We start from the raw sequence: 15,603 nt of genomic DNA, 5'->3' as shown, positions 1-15,603 counted from the left end.
GTTATCCTAATATGAAGAATTGTTACTTGGGAAAAAAATAATTCTTTATTTTCAACTGAAACCCTTTAAACTAATTTAAGTTAATAATAAGAATGGCTAAAAAAAAAAAAAAAAGAATGGCTAACAGTTAAGTACTAAACTGTACTAAGCACTCTTACGTACATTTATTTAATTCTCACATTAACTCCAGGCTGTAGAAACTTTTTAAGAGACAGGGTCTCATTCTGCTGCCCAGGCTGCATGATCATGGCTTACTGCAGCCTCGACCTCTCGACCTCCTGGGCTCAAGCAATCCCCCAGCCTCAACCTCCCAAACGGCTGGGATTACAGTCGACAGCCACGGTGCCCAGCCTGTAGAAACTTTTTTTTGGCGGGGGGAGTGGGGGAGAGTCTCGCTCTGTCACCCAGGCTGGTGTAGTGCAATGGCGTGACTTCGGCTCACTGCAACCTCCACCTCCCCGGTTCAAGTGATTCTCCCGCCTCGGCCTCCCCAGTAGCTAGGATTACAGGCATGCACCACCACGCCTGGCTAATTTTTGTATTTTTATTAGAGACGGGGTTTCGCCACGTTGGCCAGGCTGGTCTCGAACTCCTGACCTCAGGTGATCCACCCGCCTCAGCCTCCCAAAGTGCTGGGATTACAGGCGTGAGCCACCGTGCCCAGCTGTAGAAACTATTTTTAATCTCCATTTTATAAATGAGAAAACTAAGGCACAGAGCAGTGAGGTCACTCGCCAACAGTCAGACAACTAATAAATGAAGCAAAAAATCTGTACTGAGGCAGCCAATCCTCATAAACACTATACAGTACTACTCTCCCTTTTGCTAGTATTTAGTACAATGCTAAGTACATAACAAGCATTCAACAAATAACATTTTTACAAAAACAAAAGTAAACAAGTTTGGCATTCAATTCTCAACCTTCTCTTTCTACACTCTTCACAAATCCTTCCTTTAGACTCTTCTCCCTGCTATACTGACATCGTCTTGCTTTTTCTTAAGCCACTATTCCTGACCAGAATGCCTCTTGGTTATTCTTTCCATCAAATTTATAAATATTCCCAGGGCTTAAAAAAAAAGTCAGTCGTGCACCAACTTTAAATTTTTGACTGAGTTTTAAGAACAGAAGTTTTCCAAGTTAAGCCCCACTACATCAGTTACATTTTGAAGTTAAGTCATTTATTTTCCATGTATTATGTTTGGACAGTTGGCATACTTGGAAACTCTTTAGTCATGTATGTATCATTTTATAACTTTTAAAGAAATTCTTGTACGGGACAACTACTGGGAAGTGAATGCTATGCTTTGAAAGCAAGGAGACAGCGTTAAAAACATCAATACAGACCAAAGGGCATCCAGTGGGAACTGAACTCTGAGTGAGCGGCGACAGCTCCCGGTCTCCTGGGATTCTTAAGTAAACCTTGTCCCCAGGACAAGTCCGGACATCCTTCCGGGCCTGCTCCAGGTTTAACTCCTAAGGTCGCTGTAGCCTGCAGGCCACACCCCAAGGCACTTTAAGGGCCTACACCTGTGGAGCCCTAAGGACGCTTCTCCTAAGGAGAGTTCTGAACTTCCCATTTTATTCTCCGAAAGATGTAGCGACCTGTAAACTGAAGGCGGCTACTGAAGACTTACCGTCTTTCCCGCCCCATTGGGTCCAACCAAAATTGTAAGGGGGCTGAAGAAAGTGATAATTTGCTTATCTTTGTCCTCTATTCCAAAACTCCGCACGCCCAGAATGCTCATCTTTTCGATCCGGGACATGTTTGCAAACGTTTCTAATCTCACCAGGGACCTGGAGCCCACAAAGGCTTAACTGAGGCCGAAGCAAGGCGTGCACGGGACGTGAGACCCGCGAATCTCAGGGTCAGGAGGATCCGGGCGGGGAGCGAGGCCACAGGACTGCCAAAAGATCCTGCCGGCCAACAGCGGGAGAGAGGGGGCGGGGAATGGAGCCTTTCCTCCCACACCAGCTGCTTTCCCCGCCGGTGGGGAGAGCGGAGGCGGGGACCAGCCTGGGGCTCCCGCCGGGGACGCAAACCCGTAGCCACAACGCGACCCTGCAACCGCGCACTCACAGCTTCCTGCCTCGGCCGCCCTGCGTATCACGTGGGCCTCTAGGCCCGCGCGCGTCCGCCCCGCTCTCCTGGGGCACGCCGGGAAATCGGAGGCCCGCGGTGCGTGCGCAGCTCCGATTTCCGGGTGCGGTACGACCAAACAGAGGGCTAGCTGCTGGGTGCTGTTGCTAGGGGCAGCGGACTTCCGGATCTTTGCTGGGGATGGGCAGCCTGGAGAGGCACTGACTTTTGGAAGGGGAGACCAAGACCTGTGACGGATGGCGCTTCCCAAAGCTTGATCCTGGGACTCCTGGAATGGGGGGTAGTGGTGGGGTGGATTGGAGACCCAGGAAGGGGGGTCAGTTCATGTCAAAACTATTTTCCTTTTCATTCTCATTCTCTCTCTAATGTTCGTGTAGTAATTTCCAGTGATCACATAACATGTGATGACGCCATTGCAGTGGTGGTTAATGGAATGTGCGCATGTGTATTCTTGCGCTTAGAAATACCAATTTTAATTTCTAATTGAGTAAATGTTGATAATTATAACTCACGTACACGCTCTTTGAGGTCCCCCGTAATTTTTTAGTGTAAAGGCGTCTTTAAGACCAAAAGTCTGGGAACTAAAACTAAAAGCAGTCTGCAAATACGAAGAATGTAGAGGTCATCCATTCCGATCAGTGCTCCCAGCAATAGATATCTTTAAAAATAAGGGAAAGAGGAGTTACCTGTCTCAGAAGTAACTGAATATTGCTTTCTTGGAAACAAACTTAATGGAGGGATATCACATTTAAGGGCCTAGAGGAACATGCATAAAAATTACTGAAACAATAGTGGAGGACATTTAAATGAAACACTAATTTGGAATTACTGTAGTGGTATAATTTGCCTCTGCCTGCCTTGGAAAAATGTAGGAAATGTTTCCCCAGTCATACAATCCCAAGCAAATAATTTACAGAACCTAATACATAAATGTATGTGCCAAAGGGTGCAAGTGGGGAAGACCAGTGAGAAATAGTCTCTTGCTGTACCAGGTTAAAAAAACCGGAAAGTGTCAGTTATTACAACATACTTAACCAATGGAACAAAACATTAAAATTATATAGGAATGTCTTACTTGGCACAGCAAATGTAATAAAACAATGGGAAAAGACTAAAGACCTTTTTTCATTTTAAAAATTGTAAAATACACATAAAATTTACTGTCTTGGCCAGGCGCGGTGGCTCACGCCTGTAATCCCAGCACTTTGGGCGGCCGAGACGGGTGGATCATGAGGTCAGGAGATCGAGACCATCCTGGCTAACACGGTGAAACCCCGTCTCTACTAAAAATACAAAAAAATTAGCCGGGCATGGTGGCCGGCGCCGATGGTCCCAGCTACTCAGGAGGCTGAGGCAGGAGAATGGCGTGAACCCGGGAGGCGGAGCTTGCAGTGAGCCGAGACCGCCCCACTGCACTCCAGCCTGGGCGACAGAGCGAGACTCCGTCTCAAAAAAAAATTTACTATCTTAACCAAGTGTACATTTCAGTGGTGTTAAGTATACTCACGTACAACCATCACCACCTTTCAACCTCTACAAATCTTTTCATTTTGCAAAACAAACTACCCATTAAACAATAACCCTTTCCTCCCCACATCCTCCAAGCCCTGACAACCAACATTCTACTTACTGTCTCTATAATTTTTTACTAAGTACCTCATATAAGTGGAATCATACAGTATTTATCTTTTTGTGACTGGCTCATTTCACTTATAATGTCCTCAAGGTTCATCCATATTGCAGCCCAGGGGTCCCCAACCCCTGGGTCACTGACCAGTATGCATAACTGGCCTGTTAGGAACCTGGTGGCACAGTAGGAGGTGAGCAGCAGGTGAGTGAACGTTACCACCCGAGCTGGGCCTCAGATCAGTGGGGGCATTAGATTCTCATAAGAGCACAAACCCCATTTCGAACTGCCCCATGAGAAGGATCTAGGTTGCCCCATGCAAGGGATCTAGCTTGCCCGTTCCTTATGAGAATCTAATGCCTGATGATGTGAGGTTGAACAGTTTCATCCCAAAACCATCACCCCACTCCTGCCTGTGGAAAAACTGTCTTCCTTGAAACTGGTCCCTGGTGCCAAAAAGGTTGGGGACCACTGTAGCATATATCAGAATTCAGGTCGTTTTTAAGGTTGAATAAGATTCATTACAATACACGTCACATTTTGCTTATCCATCTATTGGCGGACATTTGGGTTGCTTTCACGTTTTAGCTATTGTGAATAGTGTGGCTATATACATGGGTGTACAAATGTCACTTCTGGACCTTGCTTTCAATTCTTTTGGGTATAAACCCAGAAGTGGAATTATTAGATCATACAGTAATTCAATTTTTAATTATATGAGGAACTGCCATACTGTTTTCCACAGTGGTTGTACCATTTGACATTCCCACCAATAGTGCATAAAGGTTTCAATTTCTACATATGCTTGCCAACACTTGTTATTTTATGTTTTTTTTGATGGTAGCCATCCTGATGAGTGTGAAGTGATATCTCATTGTAATTTTGATTTGCATTTTAATAACTATTAGTAGCATCATTTCATGTGTTTATTGGCCATTTGTGTATCTTCTTTGAATAATTGACTATTCAAGTGGAGACTTTTTTTTTTTTTTTTTGAGATGGAGTCTCGCTCTGTCACCCAGACTGGAGTGCAATGGTGCGATCTTGGCTCACTGCAACCTCCACCTCCCGGGTTCAAGTGATTCTTCTGCCTCAGCCTCCTGAGTAGCTGGGATTACAGGCACGTGCCACCACACCTGGCTAATTTTTTGTATTTTTAGTAGAGACGGGTTTTCACCATGTTGGTCAAGCTGGTCTCGAACTCCTAACCTTGTGATCCACCCGCCTCGGCCTCCCAAAGTGCTGGGATTACAGGTGTGAGCCACTGCGCCTGGCCGAGACCATTTTTTAAGTCAGATTTATGGAAGCATAATTGACATACAGTAAAATTCACCCTTTTCCAGGGTACAATTCCATGAGTTTTGGCAAATATAAACATTTGTGTAAACCACCAAGACCTTTTTTTTTTTTGAGATGGAGTCTCCCTCTGTTGCCCAGGTTGGAGTGCAGTGGTGCAATCTCAGCTCACTGGAAGCTCCGCCTCCCGGGTTCACGCCATTCTACTGCCTCAGCCTCTCGAGTAGCTGGGACTACAGGCGCCTGCCACCGCGCCCGGCTAATTTTTGTATTTTTAGTAGAGACGGGGTTTCACCGTGTTAGCCAGGATGGTCTCGATCTCCTGACCTCGCGATCCACCCGCCTCGGCCTCCCAAAGTGCTGGGATTACAGGCGTGAGCCACCGCGCCCGGCTACCACCAAGACCATTTAAATGAATACTGTGGATACTTGGATATCAGTAGGAAGAAAAAAGCAAATCTACACTTTATTTTACTTACCACTGTAAGTTCTGGTGGATAAAATTTCAGAAAGATATTTCTGGAAGCAATAAAAGAAGAAGCAAGAAATGTAATTACCTCTACTTTTAAAGGGGAATTTTATGACCCAAAGTAACATAAGAAATTAGCAATCACTGAGATAAGATATTGCTTGTCTCTGGTCTCAGCATGAAGTACCCAACATTATCTCTTATGCAGTTTTGCTTTCTTAAAAACGGAAAAAAGTTGAACTTGAATCTAATCATACCTTTAGATGTAACTTTCAGTTCACAGGAATTACAAGGATTAAGCTAACAGCAACACAGGGTTGGAAAAGGCAAATCCAGAAGCTAGAAACTGTTACAAGACACTTGCACAGGCTCTCAGGAGATCATTATCATTAAAGCAAAGACTATTGTAGATTTTAAAAGACTTATTAAAAAACATATTGTTGCAAATTAAGAGATTTGAGATACATACCACCCCAATGGAATGCATGGTCCTAGTTTGGAAACTGGTTTTGCCATAGATGTGTGAAGGAAATTTGGGAGATATGTGGGGAAATTTCAATGTAGACTGGAAATTAGATAATGAAAAAATTCTCTGAGGCAGGCGGATCATGAGGCCAGGAGATTAAGACCATCCTGGCTAACACGGTGAAACCCCGTCTCTACTAAAAATACAAAAAATTAACCGGGCCTGGTGGCATGCACTTGTAGTCCCAGCTACTCAGGAGGCTGAGGCAGGAAAATCGCTGAACCTGGGAGGTGGAGGTTGCAGTGAACCAAGATCACGCCACTGCACTCTAGCCTGGGTAACAGAGCAGGACTCTATCTCAAAAATAATAATAATAATAATTCTTGTTAATGTCATTGTATTTGGTGTGATAATATTTTGCTATGTAAGAAAATGATCTTTTTTGAGATGCATATGGAAGTATTAGTGATAGTGTGTCATGCTGTCTGTAATTTAAAATACTTCAGAAAAAAAAATAGTGAGTTAAAGGAAAAAAAATGCACATGCCAAAGTAACCAGGTTCCATTGCAAAAAAATTTCAACTTTGTAACAATGGAAACTATAAAACTAAGATAAATGCTCTAGGATTGGGGTGGAAAAGATTTGTAATCAAAATGATTAATCCCTAAAATAAAAAGGCAAATCAGTCAAGTCTCCACTTCTTAGCAAACTACTACTTCCAAAAAATATTTAGTTTCACTGGTGCTAAAATTAATGAAATGAAGAATAAAACTACCATGAGATACTGTTTTATACCTAATAGAGAACTTCTTTATTCTTTGTTTTTTTGTTGTTGTTGTTGTTTTGTTTTGTTTTTGAGACAGAGTCTCACTCTGTCGCCAGGCTGGAGTACAGTGGCGCAATCTCGGCTCACTGCAACCTCTGCCTCCTGGGTTCAAGCGATTCTCCTGCCTCAGCCTCCCGAGTAGCTGGGACTACAGGCATACACAACCAAGCCCAGCTAATTTTTGTATTTTTAGTAGAGACGAGGTTTCACTATGTTGGCCAGGATCGTCTCGATCTCTTGACTTCATGAACCACCTGCCTCGGCCTCCCAAAGTGCTGGGATTACAGGCTTGAGCAGCCGTGCCCAGCCTGAGAACCTCTTTATTCTTACAATACTTTCTAACATAATTCTGCCTTTTTTCTGATATTAATGTTGGTACATGAGCTTTCTTTTGACTAGTATGGATTTGTTCTTAGAAATTGCAATTTAAGGGAGGTGAAACCAATTTTATCATAGGCTAGTTGATATAAACAAGAGACAAGTTCGTAGAACATATTTTTGGTCACAAAAATATCATCAAACTTATAAATAAAGATGAAAACACTTCTATTCAACATTAAACATTGAAACAAATGTGAGCAATAGACACATTTAAGAAAGATTCATAAAAGCAAGTAAAATAAGTATTTACCCAACTATTCCAGTTCAAGTTTGCAGGTGGCTGGAGCTTAACCCATCAGCTCAGGGTGCAGGTTGGGCACCAACCCTGAACAGGATGCCATTCCATCACAGAACACACTCACACGCATGCACGCACGCACACACACACGCAGACTGGGACCATGTAGACATGCCAATTCACCTCACATGCACATCTTTGGGATGTGGGAGGAAACTGGAGTACCCAGAGAAACCCCACACAGACATTAGGAAATGTGCAAACTCCACACAGCCTGGCCAAGAATTAATTAGTGTTTTCTCATGAATGTTATAACAAAGTTATTCTAGGACCTGCTATATATCTTTGCATCCAAACTTCCTATGTCATTTTGCATTGTGTATCTCTTGAAAATAGCTGATAGATGATTTCTAATGCAATTTTATAGTATTTGCCTTTTAATAAATGACTTTCATCTGTTTTCAATTACTGTGATTGCTGGTAAATTTAGGCTTATGTCTTATTCCTGTGCTTTTTCTTTGCTTCTTTGTCTCCTTTCCTGCTTTGTAGAATATCTGAGATTTCTTTATTCCTTGTTTTACTCTACTGATTTGGAAGATACACATTCTATTTCTATTCTTTTAGTGGGCACTCTTAAATTTTTCACATTACTATTTTGAAGTCCAGAGTTAATATCATTAGGATCCTTCTGAACAATACAAGGACTGTAAAATGTGCCAGAAGATCACCCCCACCTTCCACATTATCACTGTTTAGCATTTTTGTTTCTCATTGTCTTCAAATAAGAAACAAAACAAATGAAATCAGTTATTTTTAAACCAGCATTATTCATTTAGGTTTACCAGCATATTTATCAAACTCTTTGATTCCCACTGCTTCTGCGTCACTTCTTCCTTCTGGGTTCATTCGCTCTCCATTAGCAAAACCTTTAAAGCCTGGTGCTAATGGACCTTCAGAGAAAGAAATCTATCTCCCAGTGCTAATATCAAGATTAAACAAAGCTATTTTTGTGAAAATGCTTTATAAATTGTAAAACCCTGTGAAAATATAAGAGTTATTTCTTCTGGCCAGGTGCATTGGTTCACGCCTGTAATCCCAGCACTTTGGGAGGCCGAGGCGGGCAGATCACGAGGTCAACAGATCAAGACCATCCCGGCCAACATGGTGAGACCCCGTCTCTACTAAAAATACAAAAATTAGCTGGGCGTGGTGGCGCGTGCCTATAGTCCCAGCTACTCGGGAGGCTGAGGCAGGAGAATCGCTTGAACCCAGGAGGCGGAGCTTGCAGTGAGTGGAGATTGTGCCACTGCACTCCAGCCTGGCGACAGAGCGAGACTCTGTCTAAAAAAAAAAAAAAAAAAAGATTTATTTTTTCTGCATTGAATATTTTCAGAGGGTGATCTGGTAAAATGTAACAAAGGCTATAAAATGATCATACAAGTTCATTAGCATAAGGAAAATTTTTAAAATTTTACACAGGTGTTTATAGTAGCATTGTTTAAAATTGTGGAAGGCTAGAAACAACCCCAGTGCCCAAAAGTTGGGAAATGGTGATGGAAACTATGGTACATCAGTTTCATCTAATAGCAGGTTATCACTAAAATAATGAGAAGGTAAACTGTATAGATATGTGAAAAAGAAATACTCATAAAAAAGATAAATACAAACTGCATATATTCACTGATTAAAACTCTGTAAAACTGTCTATGTGTTGATAAGGATTAGAAGATGTTTTCAAAAAACTGATAGTTGCTATACCAAGAAATTCTGTTTATTTTCCTATAATGTTATTTATTCAATTAAAAAATCATATTAAAGAGAGATTGAAAGAAGTTTGAATAGAGTCAAGAAGAAAAAGAGATGTTATCAATTTACATTTAGTCATAAATTGTGAGGCATCATGCCCAATTGATTAAAATCAGTTCATGGAAAAGTCGTTTGACCTTAGGGACTACACAGTAAAAACCACAGTTACCAGTTTTAAAGACATGTTGCCAATGTGTTACCTACTAATAGAGATAAAAGTTTTAGGGCAAAAGGATGGATGTTACCCACCAATGTAACTTTTCAATATTAATCATAGTCCTTTTTTTAAATTATAAAATTACCAACCAGTAATTATTTAAAAATCAAAGTACTAATTGTTTATTTCTTTCTATTTCCCTAAAATAATGTGGATTTTAAAAAATCTAAATGGTAGATCACATTGCCTCCGTCTCTGTAGCTGAACTTTAAAGCTTTGCTCTCTTTTGCCCAGGAGTTCTGCCAAAGAACTCCTGTTGTTTGTTACTTTAGGCTCCTAGCTGCAGGTAAAAGACTCCTTGAGGCCGGGCGCGGTGGCTCACGCCTGTAATCCCAGCACTTTGGGAGGCCGAGGCAGGCGGATCACGAGGTCAGGAGTTTGAGACCAGCCTGGCCAAGATGGTGAAACCCCATCTCTACTAAAAATACAAAAGTTAGCCGGGCGTGGTGGCAGGTGCCTGTAATCCCAGCTACTCAGGAAGCTGAGGCAGGAGAATCGCTTGAACCTGGGAGGCGGAGGTTGCAGTGAGCCGAGATCGCACTACTGCCCTCTAGCCTGGGTGACAGAGCAAGACTATCTCAAAAAAAAAAAAAAAAAAAAAAAAAGACTTCTTGAGTTTCCACAGTATAGTAATCCTGACTTAATGTCATCAATAGGTTCTTGGAAGCAGACTTTAAGGGAAAGGATGTATAACAAAACCAATTTTACCATAGGTGAATTGATATGAACAAAGCTTACGTTCCTATGGCATATTTCTGGCCACAAAAATATCATCACACTTCTAAACAAAGACCAAACACTTCTAATATTAAACATTGAAACAATTATGAGCTATATGTACATTTAAGAAAGATTCATAAAAACAAGTAAGATAACTTACCCAACTATTCCAGTTGAAAGTTGAAGATGGCCGGAGTCTATCCCGGTAGCTCAAGGTACAAGCTGAGCACCAGTCCTGGACGGGGCGTCATTCCATTGCAGAGCACACAGACACACACACATATGCACAGACACACACTCACAGACTGGGACTGTGTAGACATGCCAATTCACCTCGCATGCACATCTTTGGGATGTGGGAGATTGTGCAAACTCCACGTAGACAATGGCTTTGGCTGGGAAGCGATTGTTTTTCTTATCAACAGTATAATGAAATAATGTGGAACTAAGCAAAGTTATTCAAGGACCTGCTGTATTCACATTAACTCAATGAGTACAACAAAGGATAAATAAAGTTGTTGTAAGTGCCTGCTTGTTCATTCAGTTATTTATTTAACAAATCTTTATTTTATTGTCTACAATAGGCTAGTCCTCAAGGATTTAGAGATCAATTCAATAAAAACCTTATTCTCAAGGAGCTCATAGCCTACTGGTGAAATAAAAAGGTGCCAACTGCATTACACTCACGGAATTCAAAGTTTTTTTTTTTTTTTTTTGAGACAGGGTCTCGCCATGTTGCCCAGGCTAGTCTTAAACTCTTGGGCCCGATTGATCCTCTGGCCTCAGCCTCCTAAGCAAAGCCTTTTAAATAATAATGGTAAAAACAATCATTAACTTTTTCAATGTGCAGTATTATTTATTTATTTATTTGAAATGGAATCTCGCTCTGTCACCCAGGCTAGAGTGCAGTGGCGCGATCTCAGCTCATGGCAACCTCTGCCTCCTGGGTTCAAGTAATTCTCCTGCCTCAGCCTCCCAAGTAGCTGGGATTACAGGCGCCAGCCACCAAGCCCAGCTAATTTTTGTATTTCAGTAGAAACAGGGTTTCACCATATTGGCCAGGCTGGTCTCGAACTGCTGACCTCAACCAATCCACCCACCTCAGCCTCCCAAAGTGCTGGGGTTACAGACCTGAGCCATCACGCCTCGCCGCAGTATTACTTTTAATACACTTTTTATTTTAAGTAGTTTTAGATTTATAGAGAAGTTTCAAGACTCTTAGAGTTCCAGTGTGCCCCGCACCCAGTTTCCCCTGTTGTTAACATTACCATGGTACAATTGTCACAACTAAGGAACTAATATTGGTACATTACTAAACTCCAGGCTTTTTCCAATTCCCTTAGTTGTGCCTGTTGTCCTTATTCTGTTCCTGAGTGTCATCCATGATACCACATTGTATGTAGTCATCATATCTGTTAGAGGCCTCTCTGGCTGTGTCAGTTTCTCAGACTGTGCTTATTTTTGATGACCTTAACAGTTTTAAGGAGTACTGCTCAGGCATTTTGTCTTTCCATTTGGGTATGTGTAGTGTTTGTGTCATGGTTAGGCAGAGGTTACTGGTTTTGGGGAGGAAGATGACAGAGATAAAGTTCCATTCTTATCACATCAAATCAAAGGTACATGCTGTTAACATGATGTTTCACTGCCACCATTGACTGGGATCGCCTAGCTGAAGTAGTGTTTGATCAGGTTTCTCTACTGTGAAGTTATTCCTCTTATTCTCCCCTTTCCATACAGTTCTCTTTTTTAAAAAGTCACTCTGTGTATCCCACTCTTAAGGAAAGGGGGTTGTGTTCCATCTCCTTGAGGGTGGAGTAGCTACATACATTATTTTGAATTCTTGGGCAGGAGATTAAAATCATTAACTTTTATTTGTAGTTTTGCATTAATAAAGCTCTTTCTTTTTTTTTTTTTTTTTTTTTTGAGATGGAGTCTCGCTCTGTTGCCCAGGCTGGCATGCAGTGGCGTGATCTCGGCTCACTGCAACCTCCACCTCCCAGGTTCACGCCATTCTCCTGCCTCAGCCTCCTGAGTAGCTGGGACTATAGGCGCCTGCCACTACGCCCAGCTAATTTTTTGTATTTTTAGTGGAGATGGGGTTTCACTGTGTTAGCCAGGATGGTCTCGATCTCCTGACCTTGTGATCCGCCCGCCTCAGCCTCCCAAAGTGCTAAGATTACAGGTGTGAGCCACCACACCTGGCCAATAAAGCTTTTTCAAATACATTATTTTACAGGTCCAACTCCGAGACAGTTTACAATCAGGTTGGAGAGATCACACTTATAGAGGAAAAGTTAATGACATGAAAACTTTATAAGAAATTTAATTTTGTACACCCATGTTCATAGCAGCGTTATTCACAATAGCCAAAGGATGGAAGCAACATTAGTGTCCATCGACAGACCATGGATAAACAAAACATGGTATAGACATCCAATGAAATATTATTCAGCCTTAAAAAGGAAGGAAACTGACACATGCTACAACATGGATGAATCTTGAGAATAAACATTATGCTAAATGATATAAGCCAGTCACAAAAAGCCAAGTACTGTATATCAGGTACCTAAAGTCATCAAATTCATAAAGACAGAAAGTAGAAGCATGGTTGCAAGGTGCTGGGAGAACGGGGGCGGGGGTTGGGAGCTGTTGTTTAATGGGTACAGAGTTTCAGTTTTGCAAGATGAAAAGAGTCCCGGAGATTTGTCACACAACATTATGAATGTACTTAAGGCTACTGAGCTGTACACTTAAAAAAATGGTTAAGATAGTAAATTTCATGTGTATTTTGCCACAATTAAACATTTCTAAAAGAAATACAATTTTGAATAAGAAGTATTTTTTATAACTAGCCTTCCAATAAGAACCCACAGTTTTGCTGTAAAACAGAGGCTGCAAAATGGTACATCATACAGTTGCCAACATTTGAAAAATCCAGAGATTATATATAATAAGCAGGATTTCAGGCTTCCTTTTTTGTTGTTGTTGTTGTTGTGCTTTTTGTTTTTTTGTTTGTTTGTTTTGAGACAGAGTCTCACTCTCTTGCGCAGGCTGGAGTGCAGTGGTGCAATCTCAGCTCACTGCAACCTCCGCCTCCTGAGTTCAAGCAATTCTCCTGCCTCAGCCTCCCGAGTAACTGGGAGTAACACACCACCACGCCTGGCTAATTTTTGTAGAGACTTCTTTAAAAAACAGAATGATCTGGTAATGTGAGCCCGGGTGTGTCACCTGGCAACCATCAGCTGGAGCTGAGCAGCACCTGCCACCTTTAGACAGATCATGCGCGCTATAGTTTCACGTGATCCCCACCAGCTTTGATGTATTACACCCTGCCCATTTCACTCATTGGTCTTGAACTCCTGGGCTCAAGGGATCCACTGCCTGGGCTTACCAAAGTGCTGGGATTATAGGCGTAAGCCACTGTGCTTAGCCCAATTTTTTATTTTTTCTAGAGATGGAGTCTCACTATGTTGCCTGGGCTGGTCTCAAACTCCTGGGCTCAAGCAATCCTTCTGCTTCAGCCTCCCAAAGTGCTGGGATTACAAACATGAGCCACCTTGCCCAGCCTCCTATGATAGAATTTAAGCACTCAGAACTTTGTGTATTTAAGGTACTAAAATAACAAGTTATTTGGCAATTCCCCTGAAACTTTCACCTAAGCCCTAACTTCCTCAGTGTAACACAAAGGTGCCAGGGGGAATCAGAGAGAACGCTCTCATATTCTCTGGGAAGAGAAAACTCCTGCCAGAACTCAGCTTCTTTTCTGAGAATACCATTTTAACAGCACTTTGACCAAGCCTATTGTGATTCCTACCTCACTCCTGATAGATTTTCTGAAGTGAGCCAAACTTCTGCAGTCTCAAGGAGACATTTCTCAAGGAAAACATTTCTCAAGTGTGCAAATCAGACACGTCTAACCAAGAGTCCAAAACTTCAGCACAAACAAAACCAAACGTGGTACAAGAAGGCTGCCACTGAAATCCAAGACTGTCTTTATTTTTCCAGTGCAGAGCTGGGATTGCATATGTATGAAAGGTGTGTCTACCTCCCAGCTGCCTCTACTTCTCATACACAACTGCACCTAGCTTTGGAAAACTGTTCTGGGCAACAATGTGTGTTTGGTACCATCTGTTCTTGATGCTCAAGACAAGCCTGAAGTCAGGCTTCTAGGCTGCCAACATAGAGCCACTCTGGGATGCTCACTGAAGCACTCTATTAAAAACAATGGGCCACATACACCTCCATCATATGTGTTCAGGCCAGGGAAAAAGGAAGTGTGTGATCTAGGAGGGGGCCTCATTTGCACCTTTCTGGGATTACAGGTCTGAGCCTAAGGAACAAAAGCTGATTCCCCTAATTTCATGGCCTGCCAAGGTGTGAAAGGACACCTCCACCCTTATGGGACATAAAGGAGAGGACACAGCCATGTATTATGTATCTGTGACAGATATTTATTGGTTGCCTTCCTAGAATCTGTGTCCCTCTTACTACTGGGACCCCACATTTCTCAGCTCTGCAGTTGAGGTGGGATGAGGGTCACCTCTAGCTCCAGGGAGAGCCAATCAGTATATACCACACCCTGGTCACAGTTCAAGGATGAACATGCGACCCTTGTCAGAAAGAGACTGAATTTGAAAGCTTTTGATTAAACAATCAGAAAAACACAGCTTGCTTTTTCCTGCTGCTCATGAACAGAATACGTATAGATCCAGGAGTCTGGACATCATCTTGAGACCTCAATGGGAAAGGTGCCCAAGGATGGAGTCAAGGAAGAGTCACTGAAACCATCAAAATGTAAAAGAGCCTCCATTCCTGGACTGTTTGGTTCTATGAGCCAATACCTTCCCTCTTTATCTTCAACAACTTTAGGTTAGGTTTTTAGTCACTGGCAACAGAAAGGATCCTAATCAAGACCCCAGTGAACAGAACTCGACCCTGCCAAGGCTTGGCAGTTTCCATTTTAATCATTGTCTTCCCACCAGTATTTTCAATTTCTTTTAAGACAGATTAATCTAGACACAGTCATGGTAGAACATAGCTGATCTGAAAAAACATTCCCAATATTTACGTATTTTAGCATCAAATTCTGTTCAGTGGTCTACCTTATACTTCTCCTTTTTGCACACATCTTTTAAGAGGAAGTTAATTTTCTGATTTTAAGAAATGCAAATGTGGGGCAATGATGTATCAACCCAAAGATTTTCTTTGTAATAGAAAATGTTTTTAAAGGGGGGAAATAGGGATTTTTATTATAAAAGATAAAAGTAAATTTATGTTTTAAGATATAAGGCATTGGAAACATTTAGTTTCACGATATGCCATTATTAGGCATTCTCTATCTGATTGTTAGAAATTATTCATTTCCTCAAAGACAGAGAATAAATTGATTGGGGATGCAGTCTTGTACTATGCACTTTCTTTGCCAAAGGCAAACGCAGAACGTTTCAGAGCCACGAGG

The 15,603-nt window shown here is 41.9% G+C and overlaps 1 protein-coding gene across 4 annotated transcripts in view; it reads right to left on the bottom strand.

The window, feature by feature from the left end:
- Positions 1-5,516, bottom strand: part of RAD50 (RAD50 double strand break repair protein) — an 89,984-nt gene extending 84,468 nt beyond the window's left edge. For 3 of the 4 annotated variants that reach the window (XM_054487367.2, XM_063665491.1, XM_054487369.2), the window contains exon 1: positions 1,636-2,185. In XM_054487367.2, coding sequence (XP_054343342.1) covers positions 1,636-1,764 — 129 coding nt within the window. In that variant the 5' untranslated portion in view covers positions 1,765-2,185. Of the gene's footprint in view, positions 1-1,635; positions 2,186-2,615; positions 2,758-5,501 lie in introns of those variants that run through there. The other variant, XM_063665492.1, reaches the window with a different exon arrangement.
- Positions 5,517-15,603: the final 10,087 nt, after the last annotated feature.

The sequence above is a fragment of the Pongo pygmaeus genome, chromosome 4 (genome assembly GCF_028885625.2).
Source record: "Pongo pygmaeus isolate AG05252 chromosome 4, NHGRI_mPonPyg2-v2.0_pri, whole genome shotgun sequence".
Taxonomy (NCBI): Eukaryota; Metazoa; Chordata; class Mammalia; order Primates; family Hominidae; genus Pongo; species Pongo pygmaeus.
This window is presented reverse-complemented; position numbering and strand designations above follow the sequence as displayed.